We start from the raw sequence: 24865 nt of genomic DNA on the forward strand, positions 1-24865 counted from the left end.
TAATTTTTTGATTTTATAGAGTCATAGAGCTACACAGCACAGAAACAGGCCCTTCGGCCCAACTCATCCATGCTGACCAAGTTGTCTAACTGAGCTAGTCTCATTTGCCTGAGTTTGGCCCATATCACTCAAACTTTCCGATCCATGTACTTGTTTAAATATCTTTTTAAAAGCCTCTATCAATTCCTCTGACAGCTCATTCCATATACTCATCACCCCCTGTGTGAAAAAGTTGCCCCTCGGGTCCTCTTTGAATTTTTCCCCCTCACCTTAAATCTATGCCCTCTAGCTTTAGACTTCCCTTCGCTGGGAAAAAGACTGTCATCATTCACCCTGTTGATGCCCCTCACAATTTTATAAACCTCTATAAGGCCACTCCTCAGCCTCCTACACGCCACAGAAAAAAGTCCCAGCTTATCCAGTGTCTCTTTACAACTCAAACCCTCCCAGCCCGGTAACATCCTTTAATAATCTTCTCTCCAGTTTAATGACATCCTTTCTATAGCGGGGCGACCAGAAGTCTATGCAGTAGGGCAGGCACGGTACTGTAGTGGTTAGTGTAACGCTATTACAGCACCAGCAACCCGGGTTCAATTCCGGCCGCTATCTGTAAGGAGTCTCCCCGTGACTGCGTGGGTTTCCTCCGGGTGCTCCGATTTCCTCCCACATTCCAAAGACGTACAGGTTAGGAGCTGTGGGCATGCTATGTTGGTGCCGGAAGCATGGCGACACTCGCGGGCTGCCCCCAGAACACTCTACGCAAAAGATGCATTTCACTGTGTGTTTCGATGTACATGTGACTAATAAAGGAATCTTATCTTAGTATCCAAACACCAAATCATTTTTACTTTTAAACAGTTCCCAGGTATTTTGAGTGATTGTGGGAATCAAAGACATTCACAAAAGTTGGACTTAAGCCGCAGTTTTGACAGCTTGCAGCCTAGGCGAGGGGCTTCACCAGCTCTGCAACCGTTCTGTGAGAGCAGGGCAAATCAGAGCAGTCGCTGAGGTCACCTATTTCCCCTGCAACGTCAACCAACTCCACCCCATGTGAGCCCATCCCTGCCTTTCTTCCCTCTAGACCTGATGATTCCAAAGTGTTCCGGGCTGGACTCCCTCCCTCAGTCATCTTGAAGTCACCTAAGCTCTGTGATCTGTGTGCTAACTCTCATCGAGTCCCATCCACCCCGCACTCACTGATCTACACTGTGACACAACTCTGCACTTACACTTAAAACTTCACACCCTTGTTTTCAAACTCATTTGCTGTCACTTACTTAATATGACACAGGAGGAGGCTATTTGGTCCATCAAGTCCATGCTGGCTTCCATCAGTCCCAGCCCCCCTCTCTCTTTAACCCCACCATCATTCTCCCTCACATGCCAACTAATTCCACTTTGTTATGATGTTAGCATTCATAAGTCGTGGGATCGAGTTTAAGAGCCGCGAGGTAATGATGCAGCTCTACAAACCTCTGGTTAGACCACACTTGGAGTACTGTGTCCAGTTCTGGTCGCCTCATTATAGGAAGGATGTGGAAGCGTTGGAAAGGGTGCAGAGGAGATTTACCAGGATGCTGCCTGGTTTAGAGAGTATGTATTATGAGGAGAGACTAAGGGAGCTAGGGCTTTACTCTTTGGAGAGAAGGAGGATATCTTAATATTTTGTAGAGGTATACAAAATATTAAGAGGAATAGATAGAGTGGACAGCCAGCGCCTCTTTCCCAGGGCACCAATGCGCAATACAAGAGGGCATGGCTTTAAAGTAATGGGTGGGAAGTTCAAGGGAGATATCAGAGGAAGGTTTTTTACCCAGAGAGTGGTTGGGGCATGGAATGCGCTGCCTGGGGCGGTGGTGGAGGCAGGTACATTGGTCAAATTCAAGAGATTGCTAGATAAGCATATGGAGGAATTTAAAATAGAGGGATATGTGGGAGGAAGGGGTTAGATAGTCTGAGGCGAGGTTTAAAGGTCGGCACAACATTGTGGGCCGAAGGGCCTGTATTGTGCTGTACTGTTCTATGATTCTATGATTCTTTTTCCATTTACCTACACTGGGGGTAATTTACAGGGGCAAATTAACCTACCAGCACAACTTTAGGACGTGGGAGGAAACCAGAGCACCTGGAGGAAACCCACACGGGCACAGAGAGAATACACAAACTCCACTCAGAGAGCATCGGAGGTCAGGATTGAACCCGGGTCTCTGAGGCTGTGAGACAGCAGCACTGACTGCCATGCCACTGCTCCCTTCCCTACCTCTGTAATCTCCTCCAGCCCCCACAACCCTTCGAGATTTCTGTGCGCCTCCAATTGTCGCCTCTTGCCTGCCGACAAATTTAATTGCATTTGGCACTGCATCCTGATGAGGGGTCTTGACCCAAAACTGTCCATTTCCCTCCACAGATGCTGCCTGACCTGCTGAGTTCCTCCAGCGGTTTATTTTTTGCTCCAGATTCCAGCATCTGAAGTCTCTTGCGTCTGCATCCAAAGCACCCTGTGATGTGACAGGTACTACGTAAATGGAAAATGCTGCTGTTGTTTTTCAGAGCATGAATGTCAGGACCCAGATGCAGGCAGCTGTGTGCACACTGGGTCATCGTATGTCCTGTCTCCTCAGAGGTCCAAGTTCAAACCCTGCCCAGACGTGGAGGAGGTGGTCTCCAGCCTCCTTCACTGCTGACTTCAATTTAACTCGACACCAGTGCTCGACACAAAACGGCACACCATTTGGCAAGAAGCTCTCAAGAAAAAAAACAACAGAAATCCTTTAAATTATGGAATAACATGAAAGAGCAGATCAAAGCAGCAAGTTTTCCTTACAATACTTAAAATTAATTTGGACAGATAAGTGAAGGAAGAGGCAGTGGGACAAGGTGGTGACTGTGATTAGGACCATTTGTCCAAGTGATGGCAGAGGTTGACAAAGACTAGGCTGAATTGCCTGCTCCCACGACACAACTTTGAAACACCTCCACATATCTCCAAATCCTCTTCTGTGCACGTACAAATGCCATGTAATGTCTGCTATTTATGTAGACCCTTTCATGAAATCCCAAAGCAATTTACAACCAATTAAGCACTTCTGAAGTGTGGTCACCCTTGTAATGTAGAAACTGCGCATCAATTTGCATTACTGCACATTCCCACAAACTGCAATGTAATGATGCCCTGATTATCTGCCCTTTTAGTGATGCTGGGGGGGGCGGGGGGGATTTCTCCCATCCTCTTCTTCCAAGCAGCACCCTTGGGGTCATTGAAATCCATCTGAGAGCCTTAACGCCCCACCCAAAAGACAATACGGCATTCCCTGACAATGCAGTGGTCTTCAAGCCGGAATGTTAACTCTATTTCCCTTTTCAGAGATATCTGCCTGACCCGCTGAGTGTATTCAACATTTTCTGTTTTTATTCTAAGAAATAAAGGTTAACATTTGAAGTGAATCTAAAAGATCTTCTTAGAAATGAGTTCTTGGTTTGCACACTAAAATTTCAACAGCTAAAGATTCCAGTCATGATTTCAACCCTGCAGCTAAACCTGCTCATTCAGGCAAAGAAATTTCAACCTAAATTATAAAAACTCAGAGGTCTTAGTGCACACTATTGTACCCGGGCAGTAAAGGATTAATGTACTGATGTGACATCCCTATCCAGCCTGCAGTAAAAGAGGACATTAATGTTCTGCCTCTTCTTGCAAGTGGAATATTATCCATCTTATTCTGCACAATGAATCCCATCTTGGATTGTGACCAAAGGCTATTGTACTATATATAACACAGGTCCGTGCAGTCAATCAATAACAAAGTGAACCATGCAACCTCAGCAGGGACACAGTCGAACAAACACATGAGAATCGTCTTTCTGGAATGAGGGTGGAGAACATCGCAGAAGGAATGCAAAGCTACAGGAAAATTTGCATTTTCAAGAAATAAACTGCTAATTTCGTTGAGGCACAATTTGCAGGCTCTGGTTTTACATTTGGGACTCAGGTATCAGAGGTTTACTTTCTACCTGATTTATCCATAACATTGTCCGCTGTCATCTCTGCTTCAAATCATCTGTGCCCTTTTTACTTCCAGGCTGGACTATTTCAGCAAACTCCCGATCAGCCGATTTCATAAGAACGTATGTAACAAATAAGGAAATAGCAGCCGAAGGAGGCCACTCTGCACCTCAAGTGTGGCCACCATTCAATGTCTCCCACAGACCTCAACTCCCCTCCCGGGCCACTTCCCCATAACCCTCAATTCTCTTACTTTTTAAAAAAATTATTTAGATCCTCTTTAACACCCCCAGTGATCCAGCCTCCAAACCCTCTGCAGTAAAGAATTCCAGAGATTCTCTATTCTCTGAAAAAAGAATCTCTTATGCACCAGTTTTAAATGATCAGCCCCTAATCTTGTAACTACGTCCCCTCATCTGAGATCCTCCCATTCGTGGAAACTTCTCAACACTTATCCAGTCACACACCCCTAGTCACACACCCCCAGTCACACACCCCTAGTCACACACCCCCAGTCACACACCCCCAGTCACACACCCCTAGTCACACACCCCCAGTCACACACCCCCAGTCACACACCCCCAGTCACACACCCCAGTCACACACCCCAGTCACACCCCCTCAGGATCTTTTATGTTTCAACATTGTTCCTCATTCTTCTCAGCTCCAAAGAATATAGATCTAATTTCTTTTGCTGTTTGTTGTCGGACAACCCTGTCATCCCAGAAATTAGCCTGGTGAATCTCTTCGGCACTGCCTCCTCCTATGCCAGTATATCCTTTCTTACATAAGGGCACCAAAACCATGCACAGTACTGCAGCTGTGGCCCCACAAGTGCCATAAACAATTGTAATACTTCTCTCTTCCTAAACTCCAACCTTCTGGCCAAAATGTCAGTCGCTTTCCTAACCATCTGCTGCACCTGCCTCTAACCTTTAGTAATTCCTGCACAAAAACACCTAGATCTCCCTGGGCTTCACTCACCTTCAGTCTTTCTCCATTTAGATAACAGTCTGCCTTATAGAGGTGCATGACCTCACATTTTCCTACTTTAAGCTCTGTTTGCCAAGTTTTTGTCCACTTACTCACCCTACCTATGCCCTTTGCAGAGTCCAAATCTCCTCATTACAACATGTTCCTCCAGTGCTTTTTGTGTGTGCCCTCCCACCTATTTTTGTGTCATTGGCAAAGTGGAATACTTTACATTCTGCCCCCTCCTCCAGATCATTAAGGGTGAAGAACTGATCTTTGGCACACTCCACTAGTCTCATCCTTCCAGCCTGAACAAGATCTATTTATTCCGACTCTCTGTCCTCTATGCGGTAACCAATCTTCAAACCACACGAATGCACTTCTCCAAGTACCATGAGCTCTCATCTTGTGCTCCAGACTTTAATGTGGCACCTTGCCAAATACCTTCTGAAAATGGTTAACTCGAGGTGTCTCAAAACTCTTCTAACTGTGTCCTAAGGTGCACTGAATCTCACTGGTCTATCACCCCTTGTACTTGCTGTGTTCTACTGAATCCTAGTTAAGTAATGTATCAATTGTAACATTCTCAAATAAACAAAATGAGAATACAGAAAACACTCAAGAGGTCAGGCAGCATCTGAGGAAAGAGATACAGAGTTAAAGTTTCAGCTTGTAGACCATGAACTTCTCATACTCATTTACAAATCCTTCTATGCTCCCTCCCCCCCTTCAACTTTCTCCAGCCCTACAACTCCAATTTGTATTTCTTGACCTTCCCTGCATTTAATCACTTCACCATTAAAGGTTGTGGCCTCAGCTATCGAAGCTCCAAGCTCTGGAATTCCTTACCCAAAATTCACCTCTCCCTTAAAATTCTCAGTAAAATCTACCTCTTTGATTGAACTTTGCACTAATATCTAATATTGCTGACCATAAATGCTCCTTTGAATTAGTCCCATAGACACCTTCTGGCATCTTGCACTTAATGGCCAATCTTCACAAATAATTCAGAGTTAGCTAGTTGTTTCCCTGTGGAAGAGTTTTGCACTTAATAAGATCCTGAGCGGCCTTGACAGGGTGAATGTAGACAGGATGTTTCCTTTTGTGGGAAAATCCAGAACAAAGGATCACTCCTTAAACATGAAGGGTCACCCCTATTTTTAAGCAGGGAACTGACCATTTTACACAGTAAATGGTCGGACCCTGTGGAGTGCTGCAGAACAGAGAGACCTAGGGGTGCAGGTACATAAGTTCCTTGGAAGTGACGACACTGGTAGATGACGGTGAAGAAGGCGTTTGGCACGCTTGCCTTCAGCGGTCAGGATATTGAGTACAGGAGTTGGGATGTCATGTTACAGCTGTACAAAACATTAGTATGGTCACATTTGGAGTGCTGTTGGAAAGGTCACATTTGGAGTACAGTTTTTGTTGCCCTGCTATAGGAAGGATGTCATTAAATTTGAGAGGGTACAAGAAAGATTTACGAGGATGTTACTGGAACTGGAGGGTTTAAGTTATAAGTTGCTGCTGGATAGGCTGGGACCTTTTCCCTGGAACATAGGAGGCTGAGGGGTGACCTTATGGAGGTTTATATAATCATGAGGGGCATAGATAAGGTGAATGGCCGAAATCTTTTCCCCAGGGTAGGGGTGTCCAAAACTAGAGGCCATGGGTTTAAAGTGAGAGGGGAAAGATTTAAAAGGGACCGAGGGGCAACTTTTTCCACAGAGAGGGTGGTGGGTATGTGGAACGAGCTGCCAGAGGAAGTGGTAGAGGCGGGTACAATTACAACATCTAAAAGGCATCTGGACAGGTACATGGATAGGAAAGGTCTAGAGGGATATGAGCCAAACACAGGCAAATGGGACTAGCTCTGTCAGGCAACTTGGTCGGCATGGATGAGTTGGGCCGAAGGACCTGTTTCCATGCTGTATAACTCTATGAATCTCTCTGTCCATGAATGGGCCACATTAGATGTGCCAGCAGTGGCTGATAGAAAGCTGAGGGAGCAGATACAAACTGGATCTTTCAAGACACCTGCTTATGACAGAGATGAGTCAAATGTTTTCTCTCAGGGGACTGGGTGTCTTTGGAACTCAGGTCCTCAAAGGATGGTGGAAACCAAGCCTTTGAATATTTTTAAGGCAGAAGTAGATAGATTCTCAATAAGCAAGGGGAGAAAAGGTTACCATGGGTAGGCGGAAATGCGTGGTTACAAACAGATCAGCCACAATCTAATTGAATGGTGGAGCAGGCTGGACGAGCTGAGTGGCTGACCCCTGCTCCTGATTCAAGTGTCGGTATATACTTGAGAACCTCGAGGCCATACACTGGGAGCACACAGAGGCCCTGCACAAGCAGTGCAGCACCTCATAAGTGAATCATCTTCCACCACATGGAAGTGTCTGCAGTTCCCACACTTGCCTCATCAGTCACCTCAGGATCCACAAAACCTGGGGTGGAAGCAGGTCAACCTTGAGCCCAGGGGACTTCCTCAGAAGAAGAGTCAATCACTTTTGTGGGTGTAGATCACAAATAGTTCAAACTGGTTAAGGAACTAGATGAGGTTTTACATCAATCTGGAAGTTGCATGCTCACTGTTAGACTAGATTTTTAAAAAAAAATACAGCTTTATTTAATTACTTTCATTAAATAACTTAATTTAAATTCCCTTATTGGCAGGGTGGGATTTGAACTTGCACTTTTGGATCAATGGCCCTGAATTCTAGTTACTAATCCAGTAAATTAACCATTATGCTACGGTGTCCACAGTTTCTGCTGGTTAAGCATTAGAACTGGGAGCAATTGTAACTTTCTCAGCCCCACAGCAAAAGGGAGGGATGAATTGTGAGCTCCCTTCCTCCTGTATATTTTTCAATGATTTTACATCAGTAACGAGGTGCCAGAGTCGAGCATGCTGAATACAGACCGCCGTTGGCTGATCACTGAAGGTACTGCTCACTAACCCAGCAGAGAGTGTGATATTGCAAGACTGTGGTAGTGAGCATTGGTGTTGAGAAGGAATAGAGCCATAGAGCTGCACAGCACGGAAACAGGCCCTTCAGCCCACCATGTCCATGCCGACCTTTTTGCCCATTGATACTAACGCGACTTGCCTGCATAAGGACCCCACCTTTCTCTGCCCTGCTGTAGAAAGACACCTTCACCAAGTTACAGAAGACGTTGTTTTGTTCCTTACTTGGCTTGGTTGCTGGAGGAAAAGTTGCCCGGACTTTGAATCAGTAACCCCAGTGAAACTGGTCAAAGTCGAGTTTATCGTCAAAAATGCACAAGTCCATGTGTGCACAGGTGCAATGAAAAACTTGCTTGCAGCAGCATCACAGGCACAAAGCATCAGATAAGCAGCAAGCAGTTATAAACATATAACATTACAAGCAGTTGCCGTAGTTACTCTATGAAACTGATCGCATGTGCGGTTAACGCAGTGATGAAGTTGCTGGTCAGTGATCCAGCTACATTGCTTGTAACCTTGTCTTCAAAGGAAACTGATGAGGATTTCAGTTATTCACAAACTTGCTGGTAGATACCCCGATAACCTTTAACCTTTTTACTATGTCTGTTGTTAAGCAATAATCACTTCTGAGCAACCTATCTTTCCCCCAAGACTGATTTGATGCATGAGAATTCTAACTGTCATAAATATTCCAAAATTCAATAGATTCTGCAACAGATGATTTTTTTTTTAAAGTTGATTAAAAAAGTATTGTTTTTTTAATTCCTTGTTTGTTGTCTTTGAGAACTCTTCCATGTGATTGGCTGCTCAGTCAACTTGTTGACTTCATAGCCATTGGATGCCTGGAATTTCAATGATCTGATGACTAACAGCAGTAGGGGTTAGGAAAGGCAAAGTCTATACCACAGAGTTTGTTAGATCTTTCCTTGAGGATAATACTCACTGCAAATTCAAGTCCATTAATTGTTCTCAATTGCCTACCAGATAAACCTTGAAGACAGCCAAATAATGCTTTATACCATCAATAATTCTTCCAGGTTCTCAATGCTGTCCACTATCGCTCTAAGCCAGCCTCTGTACACTTCATCACAGCTTTCCCGCAAATCTCAACTCTAATAGATTTTAAAATTCATCCTCCAGCTGGTTTTGAAATCATTTGACAAATGTACACAGATACTGTTATATCCCGAGGAAACGTACAGAAAACAAGGCTACAAAGAGAAAACTGTACTGATGCATGCTGTGATTCTCCACATCACTGCACACGAGGAACTGCAGGCAGAGATGCAGCCAGAAACTCATGTCACAGGCATGATAGCTCAGAGAAGACTGTCAACTCCAACCCAAGACATTTGATAAGGGACAAGACTTTAGAGCAAAGGTATTAAGAAAGTGATCAATGATATGAAACACAATATTATCCATTCATTTAACCACATAATTGGGAAGTATATACAAGACCTGGAGATCCTGTTCCATAGCACTATGCAATTCTAAATGTGTACACACACCCTGAAATTTACAGGTGTATACATAGAGCCTGCTGGGATCATGCAGTGACGTAAAAGGGCATGAGAAACACGTCACTAATTCTGTGCATTCGAACACTGAAAGAAGCCAAGATTACTCACACTCCACTGGACCTTAACTGGGGAGTTCATTTTCGAATTTTACAGTGTTCAGTTTCAGAATTCTCATCCTTGGGGGCGGCAGAGTGACACAGCAGGCAGTGCAGCTGTTTAACAGCTCCAGAGGCTCGGGTTCAATCGTGACCTCTCGTGCGGTCTGTGTGGAGTTTACATGTTTTCCCAATGAATTTCCTCCCACATCCCAAAAACGTGTTGGTTGGCAGATCAATTGGCAAATATAATTGCCCCTAGTGTACGTAAGTGGGTGGTGGATCTGGGGACATTAATGGGCATGTGTAAGAGAGTAGGTTACAAGGAAAGTGGGCGAATGAATCTGCTCAGAGAGCTAGAATAGACTCTATGGGCTGAATGGCTTCCTATGCCATAAGGAAATATATGAGAAATGATATGAGTTGCAAACCTCTCCATTCCCACTCCTCCCTATCTCTATAATCTCCTCCAGCCCTGTAACCCACCATAATCTCCAACTCTGGCCTCTTGACCATCTCCAAATTTAATCCTGCAACCATTGGCTACCAGACCTTCAACTGCCAAGGCTCTAAGCTCTTCAATTCCTTCCCTAAATCCTCCCTATCTCTCTTTCTTTGAGACAGTCCTTAAAATCTACCTGTTTGACCAAGATTTTGATTATCTGTTCCAGTATCTCCGTAAGTAGCTCAGTATGAAGTTTTGAAAGGTTTCTATGAAGAATATTGGGTTGATTTGGTGCTATATCAATGGAACAACTTGTTGGTGTTGTGCTTATTGTCTGACCCTGAATTACCCTTTCTCACGTGTTGCAACAGTCTTACAAATGGTCTCAGCTGCCAAGAAATTTAAACATTTAATGAATTTTTTTCCCAGTTTCATGCAATTGAAACTTTTTTAAAATCAGGAGTGAAATGCATTAACACTCATTTTCCTGGTTTGCATCACTCTGGAAATTTGACTGGGCATAGAGTGATCTGGAACGACAGATTAATTTGTGCTGAGATCGATCACCTTTGAGACTCTCATTGGGTAAGTACCTTACATATTTCCCATCAGTCTGGCCCTCCTTCCCCTCATTGTACTGACCACTCCCACCCCACCCCACTCCCAACACACCCTGCCAGAGCTCAGGTCGCAATACCTCACAGCCCCCTAATTGTCCCAACACACACAGTTACAAACACCGTATTTGTAATGTACTGTGCTGCTGCTGCAAAAAGCTAATTTTCATTGGATTTATACCCTAGGTATAACACTGAGTTTCACTGAATTTCGTAATCCGTTCCCTCCCACTGATCCACCCCTCCCCCATTTCCATCCCCTTACCTCAGCACCACCCCTGCTGTTGCTGGATCCTCGCCGCTGACGAGAAGCTCTCTTCGATCTTCTCTCCCCTACACCTCTCTACACAACCACAGCACACGTCCCTGTCATCCTTCGCCCCCACCCAATCCAAGGCTCCAACCACCATCACTTCCCCCACCAACCTCCTCCCCTCCCGTTAAAGGCTATGGCCACCATCCATCCCACCCACCCCAAACCCCCTCAGCCTGAATCCCAGGCAGCACTCTTCGAATATGAAACATTTGTTCAGTTGCACTGAAAACCACAGGCATAACTGATGTTTCCAGCTGGGCAGGCACTGTAGTGTAGCGGTTAGCATAATGCTATTACAGTGCCAGTGACCCGGGTTCAATCCCGGCCACTCTCTGTAAGGAGTTTGCACGTTCTCCCCGTGTCTGCGTGGGTTTTCTCCGGGTGCTCCAGTTTCCTCCCACATTCCAAAGACGTACGGGTTAGGAAGTTGTGGGCATGCCATGTTGGCGCCGGAAGCGTGGTGACACTTGCAGGCTCCCCCCCCAGAACAAATGCAAAAGATGCATTTCACTGTGTGTTTTGATGCACATGTGACCAATAAAGATATCTTATCTTAATGGCACCCTATTGCAACACCAGTCCAGCAAATCCTTTGGGTACACTAGAATCCCTAGGACAGAGAATGTTCTACCTCAAGAAGACCATTCGGTCCCTCTTGCCTGTCCAAACTATCCAGCCCCTTTGCTGTGGTCTTTCCATTTTTACTTCTAATGTTTCCCCAGTTACTTAATAAGTGCTTCTGTAGATTCTGCTTCTGTTATCAGAATTCCAGCATCCCACACACTAACTACCATCTGGAAAAGATATTCTCATAACCCCTTCCAGAATAATTCAAACCAAATGAACAATTCCAATGGGGGCACAAGAGACTGGAATCTGGAGCAACAAACAATCTGCTGGGGGAACTCAGCAGGTCGAGCAGCATCTGTGGGGAGAGAGGAATTGTCGGCACTTCAGGTCAAAACTCTGCATCAGGACTGTCAATGTTTCAGGTCGAAACCCTACGTCAGGACTGATGCAGGGTTTCAATCCGAAACACCGACAATTCCCCTCCTCCCACAGAAGGCTCCTGAACCCTTTGAGTTCCTCCAGCAGATTGTTTGTTGAACAATTCATTTTTCAGTTTTAATGGCTAAACCTTGAAAGCAAATATTCTTAATATTAGGATCATTCCTATGGCTCCATGTCAGCTCTGGCTCTCCCCGGGTTACTCTGTCTGAATGTTATGGGTTCAAGTCCCACTCTGGTCCAACACAGATGCTCCAATGCAGGACTGGGGGAGTGCAGCATGGTCACAGAACTTTACATTTATCCTCTGCTCTTCTTTGAAATGCTTCTCCCATCTTGATCATAATAGTAAAAAAGAGATATTCAGGCTAATTTCACTTCCCAGATCTTGGCTCATATCTTTGTAAATTAAAATACATTAAGTGTCTTTTAAATTGGGGGGGGGGGGGGGGTATGCATCCAGTAGTCCGTCAGGCATAAGGTTCCAGACCAAACTCCTTGTCAGAGGTGTTGTCATTCATATGAGACATTTAATAGGTGCAAACAGAAGATACCTGGGCACTATTTCAAGGAAAGCAGGGGAAAGATCTCCCTGTTGTCCTGAGAGCGACATGACTAAAACAGGACGGGGATGCAGGAAACCACACATGCAGGGATCCGGAGCAACAAATAAACTGCTGGAGGAAATCAGCAGGTCAGGCAGCATCTGTGGAAGCAAAGCAAGGGTTGGCGTAGGTAGCGTCTCGACCTGAAACGTCAACTGTCACTTTCCCTCCACAGATACCAAAACAGGCTTCTTGGGATCATGCTGGGGAAGAGTGAAAGCCACGTTTTCCACATTACCACCATAACTGCACTGACTGTAAAACCTTCCAAAATGTCCAGAGAAGGATATGCAAGGTTTCTTTCTTTTTTTCCCATCCTCTTATCATCCCCTAGAGGTACAAAATCATCTTCGGAGTTTCTACCCCCCCCCCCCCCCCCCCACCCCTCTGAGAACACTGCTCTACACTGCCTACAACATGCCCCTGGGCTGTTAACAAAACAAGCCCAGTTTAGCCATTCACACTTTGACGTGTTCTTGGCCTCTAGATTAAAAGTATAAAGCTCTCTTTGAACCTGCACACATTAATCTCTACAGCACACTGCACATATTACAGTGACATCTCAAGCTAGTCACTGTAATATCTACCTAATAAATTGGAACATAGAACATAGAACAGTACGGCACAGGAAAAGGCCCTTCGGCCCACAATGTCTGTGCTGAACACAATGCTGAATTAAACTAAGTCTCTTCTGCCTGCATATGATCTACATCCCTCCATTCCTTGCATACTTATGTGTCTATCTAAACACCACTATCCAATCTGCTTCCACCATCACCCCTGGCAGTGCGTTCCAGGCACCCACCACTCTCTGTGTAAAAAACTTACCCTGCACCTTTCCCTCTCGCCTTAAATGCATGTGCTCTAGTATTTGACAATTCTACCCTAGGAGAAAAGATTCTGTATTATCTGTATCAGATTGGGCTAAAGGCCAATTAAAAATACTTCATATTACATGATTCCCAAAGAAAAAGCTTTGCTGAAGAAAATTTTCAAGAAACAAAAATTAGGTTTGATAATCATGTCAAAATAAAACCAGAACCTCAGGAAAAATATTAAGCTAAGACGAGAATTAAATATCTTCCAAAATGCTGCAAATGACATGACACAACATTGAGGGCTGAGCTCAAAAGTAACATTTAAATTAATTGAAAGATTGAATCAATCTCAAGGCAAAACAAGCCTCCGTTACTCACGTCGTACAAGAGGTCAGTCCAGCCCTCCATGGTGATGCACTGGAAGACGGTGAGGACAGCAAACAAGATGTTGTCAAACTGGGTGATTCCGTAGTTTGGTCCTTCCCAGTACTCGGTGCAGTTGGATCCAGCCGGACATATACGAGCTGGCAAGTCAGTCCCACAAGGAGACTCGCCCACAATTTCATCTGATAAAGAAACAAGACAATTTACATTCAGCATTCCACACTGCCATCAAAACTCGCAGATCCATTTCATTCGAGACTCAATCAAACCCCCACAGATGTCAAGGAAGTAAAAATTCTGTTTTTCTCATGATAGCTCTTTTAATTTGATTCATTTTGTAATATCAGTCAAATCTCCCGATAAGACAGATACCTATTACTCATTCCCAGGTATCGGTCTTTCCTATGTTATATGAGCTGTTTCAACTGTGGGTTCTTTTCTCGCCTCTGAGAAAGTTGTGAGTTCGAGTCCCGCTCTAGATACTGAACACAGTAACCTGGGCTGACACTCCTGTCAAGTACTGTGAACTTCACACGAACAAAGAATTTTAGTGCAGGAGACTGAGGGGTGATCTGATAGGAGTATATAAAATCATGAGGGGCATAGATAGTGTGAGCAATCTTTTTTCCAGGGTTGGGGAATTGAAAACTAGAGGACATATTTTTAAGGTTAGAGATGATAGATTTAATAAGAACCTGAGGGACAACTTTTTTTACACAGCAGGCGGTAGATATACAGTATGGAACCAGCTGCCAGAGGAAGTGGTTGAGGCAGATACACTAGATACATTTAAGAAGTATGTGGACAGGAATATGGATGACAAGAGTTTAGACGGATACGGGCCAAGTGCTGGGAGATGGGATTAGCTTGAATATACATCTTAGTGGGCATGGACAAGTATGGGCGAAGGGCCTTTTTCCTTGCTGTACAACTGTATGACTATGACTTTTATTGCACCCTGGTGACAATAAATTAAACTAACTAACTGAAAGAGTGCTGCAGTGTTGGAGCTGCCATCCTTCAGATGAGACACTGAACCAACCTGCTGTCTTGGGTGGAGGTAAAAGATCCCTGGACACTATATCAAGGAGCAACAATCAATCAGCTAGAGGAACTCAGCGGGTCGAGCAGCATCTGTGGGAGGAAAGGAATTGTCGACGTTTTGGGTCGAACCCCTGCATCAGGACCATATCGAGGATGATGTTATCCCTCAAATCAACATAAACTAGATTAATTGGTTCCCCACCCCCCCCCCAGTCTGGTTCCAACTGCCATACACCTCTCCCCTAATGGTTCCTATTCTCACTTCCTTTATTTATCAGAATCTAGCACTGGTAGAATTCTGTGGTCCTGCTCACCTCCCTCCAGCAGCAGTCACCTAACGTCACGATCCCCCGCCACCTCGCTACACCTGTTTTTCTTTCCTCTTTTTTCCTCTCTCTCTCTGCCTCCATCTATCATTCACTTGCCACTGTCTCCCAACTCCACCCCTGCTCACCTCCCCTACCTGGCACCTCCTGCCTGTCATCTTACACCCCTCCTCAGTCCACCAATCGCTTCGGAATCCTTTCTCGCCGTTCCCCTTCCCCTCTTTATACCGGCCATCTCCCTCTCCAATCTCAATCCTGATGCAGGGTTTCGACCCGAAACGTCGACAGTTCCTTTCCCCCACAGATGCTGCCTGACCTGCTGAGTCCTTCCAGCAGATTGTGTGTGGCTCCAGATAAGACAAGATGAGATCTCTTTATTAGTCACATGTACATCAAAACACACAGTGAAATGCATCTTTTGCATAGAGTGTTCTGGGGGCAGCCCGCAAGTGTCGCCACGCTTCCGGCGCCAACATAGCATGCCCAAAACTTCCTAACCTGTATACCTTTTGGAATGTGGGAGGAAACCGGAGCACCCGGAGGAAACCCACGCAGACACGGGGAGAACATACAAACTCCTTATAGACAGTGGCTGGAATTGAACCCGGGTCACTGGCACTGCAAAGCGTTACGCTAACTGCTACACTACCGTGCCTGCCTTATTGCCAGATCACTGTTTGTGGGATCTTGCTATGTTCAAATTGGCTACATTACAATAGTAAATAAACTTTGTAAGTACTTCATTGACTGTGAAGTTTAGATTCCCAAAAAGGGAGGTGTAAGGTGCTGTAGAAAAGCAAATTTTCCTTTCCCCAGCCCAGAACTATACTTTACATCTCCATTCTTTGCATACGAAACAGTGTAATTTCTTCATAGTGAGGGGTCATAGAGCACTACAGCACAGAAACAGGCCCTTTGGCCCATCTAGTCCAAGCCAGCCTGGTTTTCTGCCTAGTCCCATCTACCTGCACCCAGACCATAGCCCTCCATACCTCTCTCATCCATGTACCTATCCAAACTTCTCTTAACTGTTACAATTGAACCCGCATCCACCACTTCCGCTGGCAGCTTGTTCCACACTCGCACCACCCTCTGACTGAAGAAGTTCCCCCTCAGATTCCCCTTAAATATTTCACCTTTCACCCTAAACCTATGACCTCTAGTTCTAGTCTCACCCAGCCTGAGGGGAAAAAGCCTGCATGCATTCACCTTATCTATATCCCTCATAATTTTGTATACCTCTATAAGATCTCCCCTCATTCTCCTGTGGCTCCAGGGAATAAAGTCCTAACCTATTCAGCCTATCCCTGTAACTCAGATCCTCAAGTCCCGGCAACATCCTTGTAAATTTTCTCTGCATTCTTTCAAGCTTATTGATATCTTTCCTGTAGGTAGGTGACCAGAACTGCACACAATACTCTAAATTTGGCCTCACCAACGTCTTATACAACTTCAACATAATATGCCAATTCCTGTACTCAAATGCCCTGATTTATGAAGGTCAAAGTGCCAAAATCTCTCTTTATGACTCTATCTACCGGTAATGCTACTTTCAAGGAATTATGGATCTGTATTCCCAGGTCCCTTTGTTCTACCTCACAACTCAGAGCCCTACCATTCACTGGGTAAGTCTTACCCTGGTTTGTCCTCCCAAAGTGCAACACCTCACACTTGTCTGCATTAAATTCCAGCTATCATTTTTCAGCCCATTTTCCTAGCTGGTCCAGATCGCTTTGCAAGCTTTGATAGCCTTCCTCGCCGTCCACTACGCCCCCAATCTTGGTGTCATCTGCAAATTTGCTGATTCAGTTTACCACATTATCACCTAAATCATTAATATAGGTGATAAACAACAACGGGCCCAGCACCGATCCCTGCGGCACACCACTAGTCACAGGCCTCCAATCAGAGAGACAACCATCTACTACCACTCTCTGGCTTCTCCCGCTAAGCCAACATTGAATCCAATTGACGGCTACATCCTGAATGCCAAGTGACTTAACCTTCTGGACCAGCTTCCCATGTGGGACTTTGTCAAAGGCCTTGCTGAAGTCCATGTAGACAACATCCACCATCTTCCCTTGATCAGCCTTCCTGAGTACCTCCTCGAAAAACTCTATAAGATTGGTGAGACATGACCTACCACGCACAAAGCCATGTTGACTATCCCTAATCAGGCCCTGTCTATCCAAATACACATATATTCTGTCCCTCAGAATACCTTCCAATAATTTACCCATGACTGATGTCAGGCTCGCCGGGTAGAATTCATTTATTTCCTCTGACTACAGAACGGTAACATATACTGTGAAATATTTTGAGGGAAAGAAGCACCTGATAATCATGCATCCCAAAATTATGGAAGGTTTCGAATGGTGATATAAAACTCACATTTCTGCAACAACTAGTTCAAATGTTCACAAACACTGATCAACAAAGTATCACAGAAAGGTATATAGAACGATCAAAAAGGGGCAATGAAACGTTAGCCTTTACTTATGGAGTAAACAAGAGGGTATAAGTTGTTTTCCAGCTATACAAAGCCTGGTTAGACCGTGGTCACGGTAAGTAATCCCTAGTGCGTAGGTGAGTGGTTGAATCTAGGGGGAGCTGATGAGAAGAATAAAATTAGTGTAGAATGAGTGCTTGAAGGTCAATGTGGACTCGGTAGGCTAAAGGCCCTGCTTCCAAGTGTATGACTCTATGACACCTCGAACGCTGGAAGCAATTCTGGGCATCTTAGGAATCATTTCAGGACTTTGCAAGGACAGCAGTGTAGATTTGCTTGAATGAAACCTGGTATCCAAGGGTTAAGTTATGGTTACACAAGAGATGTTTCAGACTGTCGTTCAGACCATCAAGAGTTGCATCAATTAGTTTCCCAAGTAGGCTTGTCGTACATGTCTAATGTCAGCTCTCAGATATGAGGGAGGGGAATTAGGGCAATACATCAGAACCACAAAGAAAGAATGAATTTATAAGGACACAGACTCCTGCCCAAAGGAGAAGCAAGTACAATGATCTAGGCTGGTGCTGTACTGAGGGAGTGCTTCAGTGCCAGATGTGCCTTCTTTCAGATCGGACCTTAAGGTTAATGCATAATGTCTGCCCGGTGGGATGTGCTCTCATCTGTGAGTCAGAGGGTTGCAGATTCAACGCCCACTCCACAGACGAGCCCCAAAACCTCGGCTGATGTTCCAGTGCTGTACCAGAAGGTGCCACCTTTCAGCTAAGACATTAAACCAAGCCCCCATCTGCTCTCTCAGGTGGATGGGAAAGGTTCCCGGTCGCATGCTGAAGGAGCAGGGGAACCTCGTAGTGTGACTACAACTGATGATCACATTGCTGCCTTGCAGCAGTGACTGCACATCAAACGTACTTTTTTCACCTTAGGACGTCCGGAAAAGAGTGGCACAACATAAATGTAAAGCTGTCTTCCTGTGGACATTATTAATGGCAAATCTCCCATTCACTTTATCTGGATCCTGGTCTGAGACACGCTGGTTCCATCGCCTCCGTAACAAATGGGTCTGGAGGTGTTGTTGTGCCTCCAGCTGTCACTGTGACTGAGATCAGCACACCAGGGAACAGAGCAGACAGGCAGTCCATGCGTTTCAGAACCACACGAGCCATGCAGTCAATTCCCATCAATACCAGACAGGAGAGGAGGAAAGCACTGTAACAGCGCTGTTACAATGGGGTCCAATGCAAGCTTCAACAATGACACCCCTGGGTACATTACATCCTTCAGACTCAATATCAAATTCTCCAACATCAGGTAACTTTCTGCCTGGATCAGATCTGTTCATTTCTGCCTATCAGCAGTTTGGCTCAGTTTTTCCTTTGTTGTATAGTCTGGCCTCCTGGTCACGTCCCACAGTGTTACCATCAGACAAGCAAGCTTAATCTGATTTTAACTGTTCCTTAACTGCCACATTAAGTCTTGCCCTATCAAGGATATTTCCTTTGTTCCACCATCCCTCCCCCCACCTTCTCTGCCACCTAAAACTTTTCCACTTCTGATGAACGGCATTGGAGCTGAAACGTTAATCGTTTCTTTCTCCACAGATACTGCCTGACCTGCTGAGCGCTTCTACAACTTCTCTGTTTTTATTAGAAGAGCAGGTCCATTTATTAAGCCCCTTTCTCAATCCCCCAGCAATCTCCGACAATTAGGTGTAGTCATTGCTGCAAGGAAGGGAACACTGCAACCAAGTTATGCACAGCAAGCTCACATAAACATGGGATGGAGCAGATCATCTAATTTTTAGTAATGTTGAATGAGGGGTAAACATTGGGCCCAGGACACTGGAGAATACTCTGTGCTGTTTTTTTGAAATTATTCCAGCAGAATTTTGACAGGCACCTGGGATTAAACGGGGCCTCAGTTCTGACAATGTGGCATTTTCTCAGTCTGGGTCGTCCCCAGGTTATGAACACTAGACATATGTACATCCCATTCATCTGAACGAGCGTTTGGGAGACCGGAGGGATGGATTTGCTGGCTGCTGCACGGCTCCAGGCATCTCGGCCCACCTGTGAACTCGTTTAGTGGCCGCATTTCCGACTTGCAAACAGTCCGGGTTGTGAACAGTTCACGGGAACAGAACGCTCCCATAACCTGGGGAGAACCTGTGCTGCACCCAAGATTATTGCACTCAAGTCTCTGCAGTGGGACTTGAACCCACAAACTTCAGATAGTGACAAGCGCGTAAACCAATGAGCTACAACAAATACACTAACTTCAGGCACCAGAGAAGAGGACATAAATCTAACTTAGTCTCAGGGTTTACCAGCTTGGTCAAGGAGAAGACATGTCTCATACTGGAGCTGTTGTGTTTTATTGCAAGCCAGGTTTGAACCTGACCGCAGGTGAGGTATGTGTGCAGTTTGTATGCTCTCCCTGTGACCATCTGGGATTCCCAAGGTGCTGCAAGCTCCTTACACGTCCCAAAGATGTATTAGTTAGTAGGTTATTTATCCCTAGAGCAAATGTATTAAAATTAGTTACATATAGTTCTAAAGGCTAAAGAGATCCAAGGATATGGGGAAAAAGCAGGATAATAAATTTACATGATCAGTCATAATTTCCTGACCAGGCACGGTAGTGTAGCGGTTAGTGTAACACTATTACAGCGCCAGCGACCCAGGTTCAATTCCGGCCGCTGTCTGTAAGGATTTCATACGTTCTCCCCTTGTCTGTGTGGGTTTCCTCTGGGTGTTCCGGTTTCCTCCCACATTCCAAAGACGTACGGGTTAGGAAGTTGTGGGCGTGCTATGCTGGTGCCAGAAGCGTGGCGACACTTGTGGGCTGCCCCCAGAACACTCGATGCAAAAAAAAGATGCATTTCACTGTGTGTTTCGATATACATGTGACTAATAAAGATATCTTATCTTAAAGATATATTATAAGGCTCACTGGCCTATAGGTACCTAGCTTATACCTACATCCCTTGTTAAATAAAGAAAAAGCATTCACTAACCACCAGAAATGGCTTACTCCTACTCTGAATACTTCTGTGTGTAGGTGGGTGGCAGCAGAATCGGGGAGAGTTGATTGGTGTAAGAGACAGAACAGGTTATGTAGAAATACATGGAGGAACGAGACTGATGGGAATGCCCTGAGAGCCTGCATAGACAGAATGGGCCGAACAATCTACTCCTATGCTATAAGATATGAAATATGAATATGAACGAAAATCTCTGGAAAAGATTGCAGTCATGTCTGATTCTACAAACACAGACGAGACACACGGACGTACTGTTGCTGTCGAAGCACGCCTTGTGAAATTTGCCCATGTAAAACTCCAGCCCAATGATGGCAAACATCAAGATGGCAAAGAACAGCAGCAGCCCAATCTGAAGCAGGGGGATCATTGCCTTCATGATGGATTTCAGCACCACTTGCAAACCTGAAAAACAAAGATATTCCATGAGCTCCTTTCCGCAAAGAAGAATCTTAATGTACTCTGAATATGGTACAAACAAAGGATATTAACTGAGGGAAGGTGAGGACTTTGTGCAAAATCAGGCAAGTGAATGGACCTCCTCGTCCATGATCATTCCCCTGGATCTCACCAGAACTTCTCCAAACTGCCTCAGTTCATCTGCTGCTAAATCCCACACCCTGCCCCTTGTTACCTCCAGACTTAACCACTCTAACCTTCTCTGTAAATTTGCGGGCATCCAAAGAAGACACTCGTGTCCTAACCTGCACCAACCACCGAACCCCCTGTTAAGCCACACCTTAAATTCTCATTCATGTTTTCAAATCCCTCCCTGTTCCCACCCCTCCATTTCTCCTCCTGTTCCCCCAAACCCCTGTGCTCCTAAATTCTGGCTCATTCCTAAACGTAATTGCTTCAACAGTGGAGGCCACACATTCAATTACCAAGGTCCTATGCTCCGAAATGTCCTCCTTAAACATCTCCTAAACCCCCTCTTTTTGACCAAGTTTCTGGTCAGCTGACCTAGCATCTCATATGCCTTGGTATCAAGAGTTTGTTTTATGATAACTCCCTTGATGGCACTTAGGTTGACCTTGCTATGACGGAGGAACCACAATGAAAGTTGCTGCTCATATGTCTTTCTGAGTGTTAATCAGCTCTACCAGTCCAAGTTAATGGCTTTCTTCTCTGAGTGATGTACGGATGGTAACATTGGAAACCACTCTCAATTTTAACTAAGTCGTAGGTGGCCAACAGCATCAAAATGAACCACATTTTTAGCTTTTCTATGTGTCCCCAACTCTCTCCCCTTTCATCGAAGCATTGGGTTCAGGGTGGATACAACATCGATCATTGAGGAGGAACTTCTTCTCTTAGAGAGTTGCAAATATTTGGAATTCTCTACCTTAGAGAGCTGTGGAGGCAGAGCCACTGAATATATTCATATCAGAGATTGACATTTACACCACAAGGGAATCAAGGGTTTATAGGGAAAGCCAGGGAAAGTGGTGTTCTTGATAATTTCACTGAATGGTGAAACAGGCTTACTCTTCCTGCTGCTTTATTCTGAGGGTAGCTCAATCTTCATTTCTGCAGCAGGATATCAGTTTCCAATTCATCTGACTTTTCACCTGCCCAGAATGAAATTCAGGTCCTCCTGCCAGCATTAAGGTTCAGTACAGTGGGTACATCACTGCTAGCTGACACGATGAAGACCACATTGTAACACTTACATAATCATAAGAAAAATATGAAGCAGAAAGAGGACATTCAGCCCATCACCTCTGGTTGCTGCCCAATCCCACCTTTCAACACTTAGACGTTCCCCTACAGGTTAAGGTTATTTAAGTGCATATCTTAGTACTGTGTGGAGCATTCTTCTTGAGTGCATCTGATGGACAATCTACTGTTTAGTACTTCTGAGACAGACGTTGGAACAAGGTGCAATACTTACTTGGAATTCCAGAAACCAGCTTCAAGGGTCGGAGGACCCTCACTGCGCGCAGAGTTCGAAGGTCAAATTCTGCCCCCGTTGTAGCAACAATACTGTGGAGGTGAAACAGAAAAAAGATCACATTATATCTGCACCCACAACAACACATCAGAGCTGTACTCTCATAGAGAGAGTAGGAGGATGGAGGATGAGAGGTGACTTGATAGAGGTGTACAAGATGATAAGAGGCATAGATCGAGTGGACAGTCAGAGACTTTTTTTCCAGGGCGACAATGGCTAACACGAGGGGGCATAATTTTAAGGTGATTGGAGGAAGGTATAAGGGGGATGTCAGGGGTAAGCTTTTTACAGAGAGCCGTGGGTGTGTGGAACGCACTACCTGCAGAGGTTGTGGAGGCAGATGCATCAGGGACATTTAAAAGATTCTTAGATAGACACATGAATGATAGAGAAATGGGGAGCTATGTGGGAGAAAAGGGTTAGATAGATCTTAGAGCAGGATAAAATGTTGGCACAACATTGTGGGCCAAAGGGCCTGCACTGTGCTGTAGTGTTCTATGTTCTATATACTCTATGTCCGTCTCTACATCCCCATTGATTCGCCCTTGTACAACGTATGTAGGAAAATACAGAATCACAGGCAGACAGTTTGTCCATTCCTCTTTCCTGCCTGTTTTAGATACTCCGATAAGATTATAGATCATCATGCAAGTGACAATTTCACATCATTGGCTGTTTATCTTATTGGACCAGCAATTGGACACTGTGCTGAAGATTCAGGTGTCACATCCTACCATGATAGCTGGGGAGTTTGAGTTAATTAAGTAATCTGGCATAAAAATCTAGCCTCAGTAATGGTGACCATGAACACACAGAATAATCATAAAAGCCCATCTGGTTCAGTGAGACACTTTAAGGAAGGAAATTGCCATCCTTATCCAGTCTGGTCAATATGTGATTCCAGACAACAGCAACCTGGCTCACTCTCCATAGCCCTCTGAAATGGCTCAGCGTGCCCTCAGTACAGGGGCAATTGGGGATTCCACACACCTATGTTGCCCCATACATAATAGAAGACATCACTGTCTTATTTTTGCTGCTGAATTTTGGTTCATGCAAATTTTATCAGCCTGATCCTGAACTAACTTACACACATTTACTTTCCAACAAAATCCCTGAATCCAAGTCAAGACTGGGAGCTTGAAACAGATTTCTTTTTCACTTGAACCCACAATGTTTGTGCCAATTGTAAATCGCCAAGTAACACCTACGATAGGCAGCAGGCAACACAACAACAGCCAAGGGTCCAACTTGAAACATCTCTAAACCAAGAGCTCAGTCCTTCGCTTCTAATTACACAGAATCTGAGATCGTACTTTGAAATCCAATACTATTTCCTGGCAGCTGGGCATCAGTGGTGATGTCGATGTTTACTGCCCACCCAGACTGTCTTCAAGGTGAACGGCTGCAGTTCACGTGGTGAAGGTTCTCATACATTGTTATAGCAAGCTATATGGATGCATCATGGCTTGGTATGGAACCTGCTCTGCCCAAGACCTCATGAAATTGCAGAGAGTTGTGGACACAGCTCAGTCTACCATGAAGACCAACCTCCCCTCCATTGACTCCGTCTACACTTCCCGTTGCCTCAGGAAAGGAACCAACTAAATCAAAGACCCCATCCTGGTTATTCTCCCCTCTCCCCCCCTTCCATTGGGCAGAAGATATAAAAGCTTGAAAACACACACCACCAGGCTCAAGGACAGCTTCTGTCCCATTGCTACATCTATCTCTTGGTTTATTTCCTGTGCCACAGTAATGTTATCATTTGGTGGCCTATAGACAACTCCCACCAATTATTTTTTCCCTTTACTTCTCCTAAGGGCAGGCACGGTAGTGTAGCAGTTAGTGTAACACTATTACAGCGCCAGCGACCCGGGTTCAATTCCCGCTGCTGTCAGTAAGGAGTTTGTATGTTCTCCCCGTGACTGCGTGGGTTTCCTCCGGGTGCTCCGGTTTCCTCCTACATTCCAAAGACATACGGGTTAGGAAGTTGTGGGCATACTATGTTGGCGCCGGAAGTGTGGCGACACTTGCAGGCTGCCCCCAGAACACTACACAAAAGATGCATTTCACTGTGTGTTTCGATATACATGTGACTAATAAAGATATCTTATCTTGTCATAACACTCATGAATGGACCTTTTGTATGATAAAAATGAACTCTTGACCTCACAATCTACCTCATCGTGGTCCTTGCACCTTATTGTCTGCCTGCACTGCACTTTCTCTGTAACTGTAACACTATACTCTGCATTCTGTTATTGCTTTTCC

At 45.0% G+C, this 24865-nt stretch overlaps 1 protein-coding gene across 4 annotated transcripts in view; it reads right to left on the reverse strand.

Annotated features, from left to right (window-relative positions):
* The window catches only part of LOC127585070 (voltage-dependent P/Q-type calcium channel subunit alpha-1A-like), a 486564-nt gene that overhangs the window by 235049 nt on the left and 226650 nt on the right, over nt 1–24865 (reverse strand). For all 4 annotated transcript variants that reach the window (XM_052042225.1, XM_052042224.1, XM_052042223.1 and 1 more), the window contains exons 7-9: nt 22532–22623; nt 20893–21042; nt 13755–13942 (exon numbers count right to left, since the gene is read on the reverse strand). In XM_052042225.1, the coding sequence (XP_051898185.1) occupies nt 13755–13942; nt 20893–21042; nt 22532–22623 (430 nt within the window). The remainder of the gene's footprint in view (nt 1–13754; nt 13943–20892; nt 21043–22531; nt 22624–24865) is intronic.

This window comes from Pristis pectinata, chromosome 31, assembly GCF_009764475.1.
Source record: "Pristis pectinata isolate sPriPec2 chromosome 31, sPriPec2.1.pri, whole genome shotgun sequence".
Classification (NCBI taxonomy): domain Eukaryota; kingdom Metazoa; phylum Chordata; class Chondrichthyes; order Rhinopristiformes; family Pristidae; genus Pristis; species Pristis pectinata.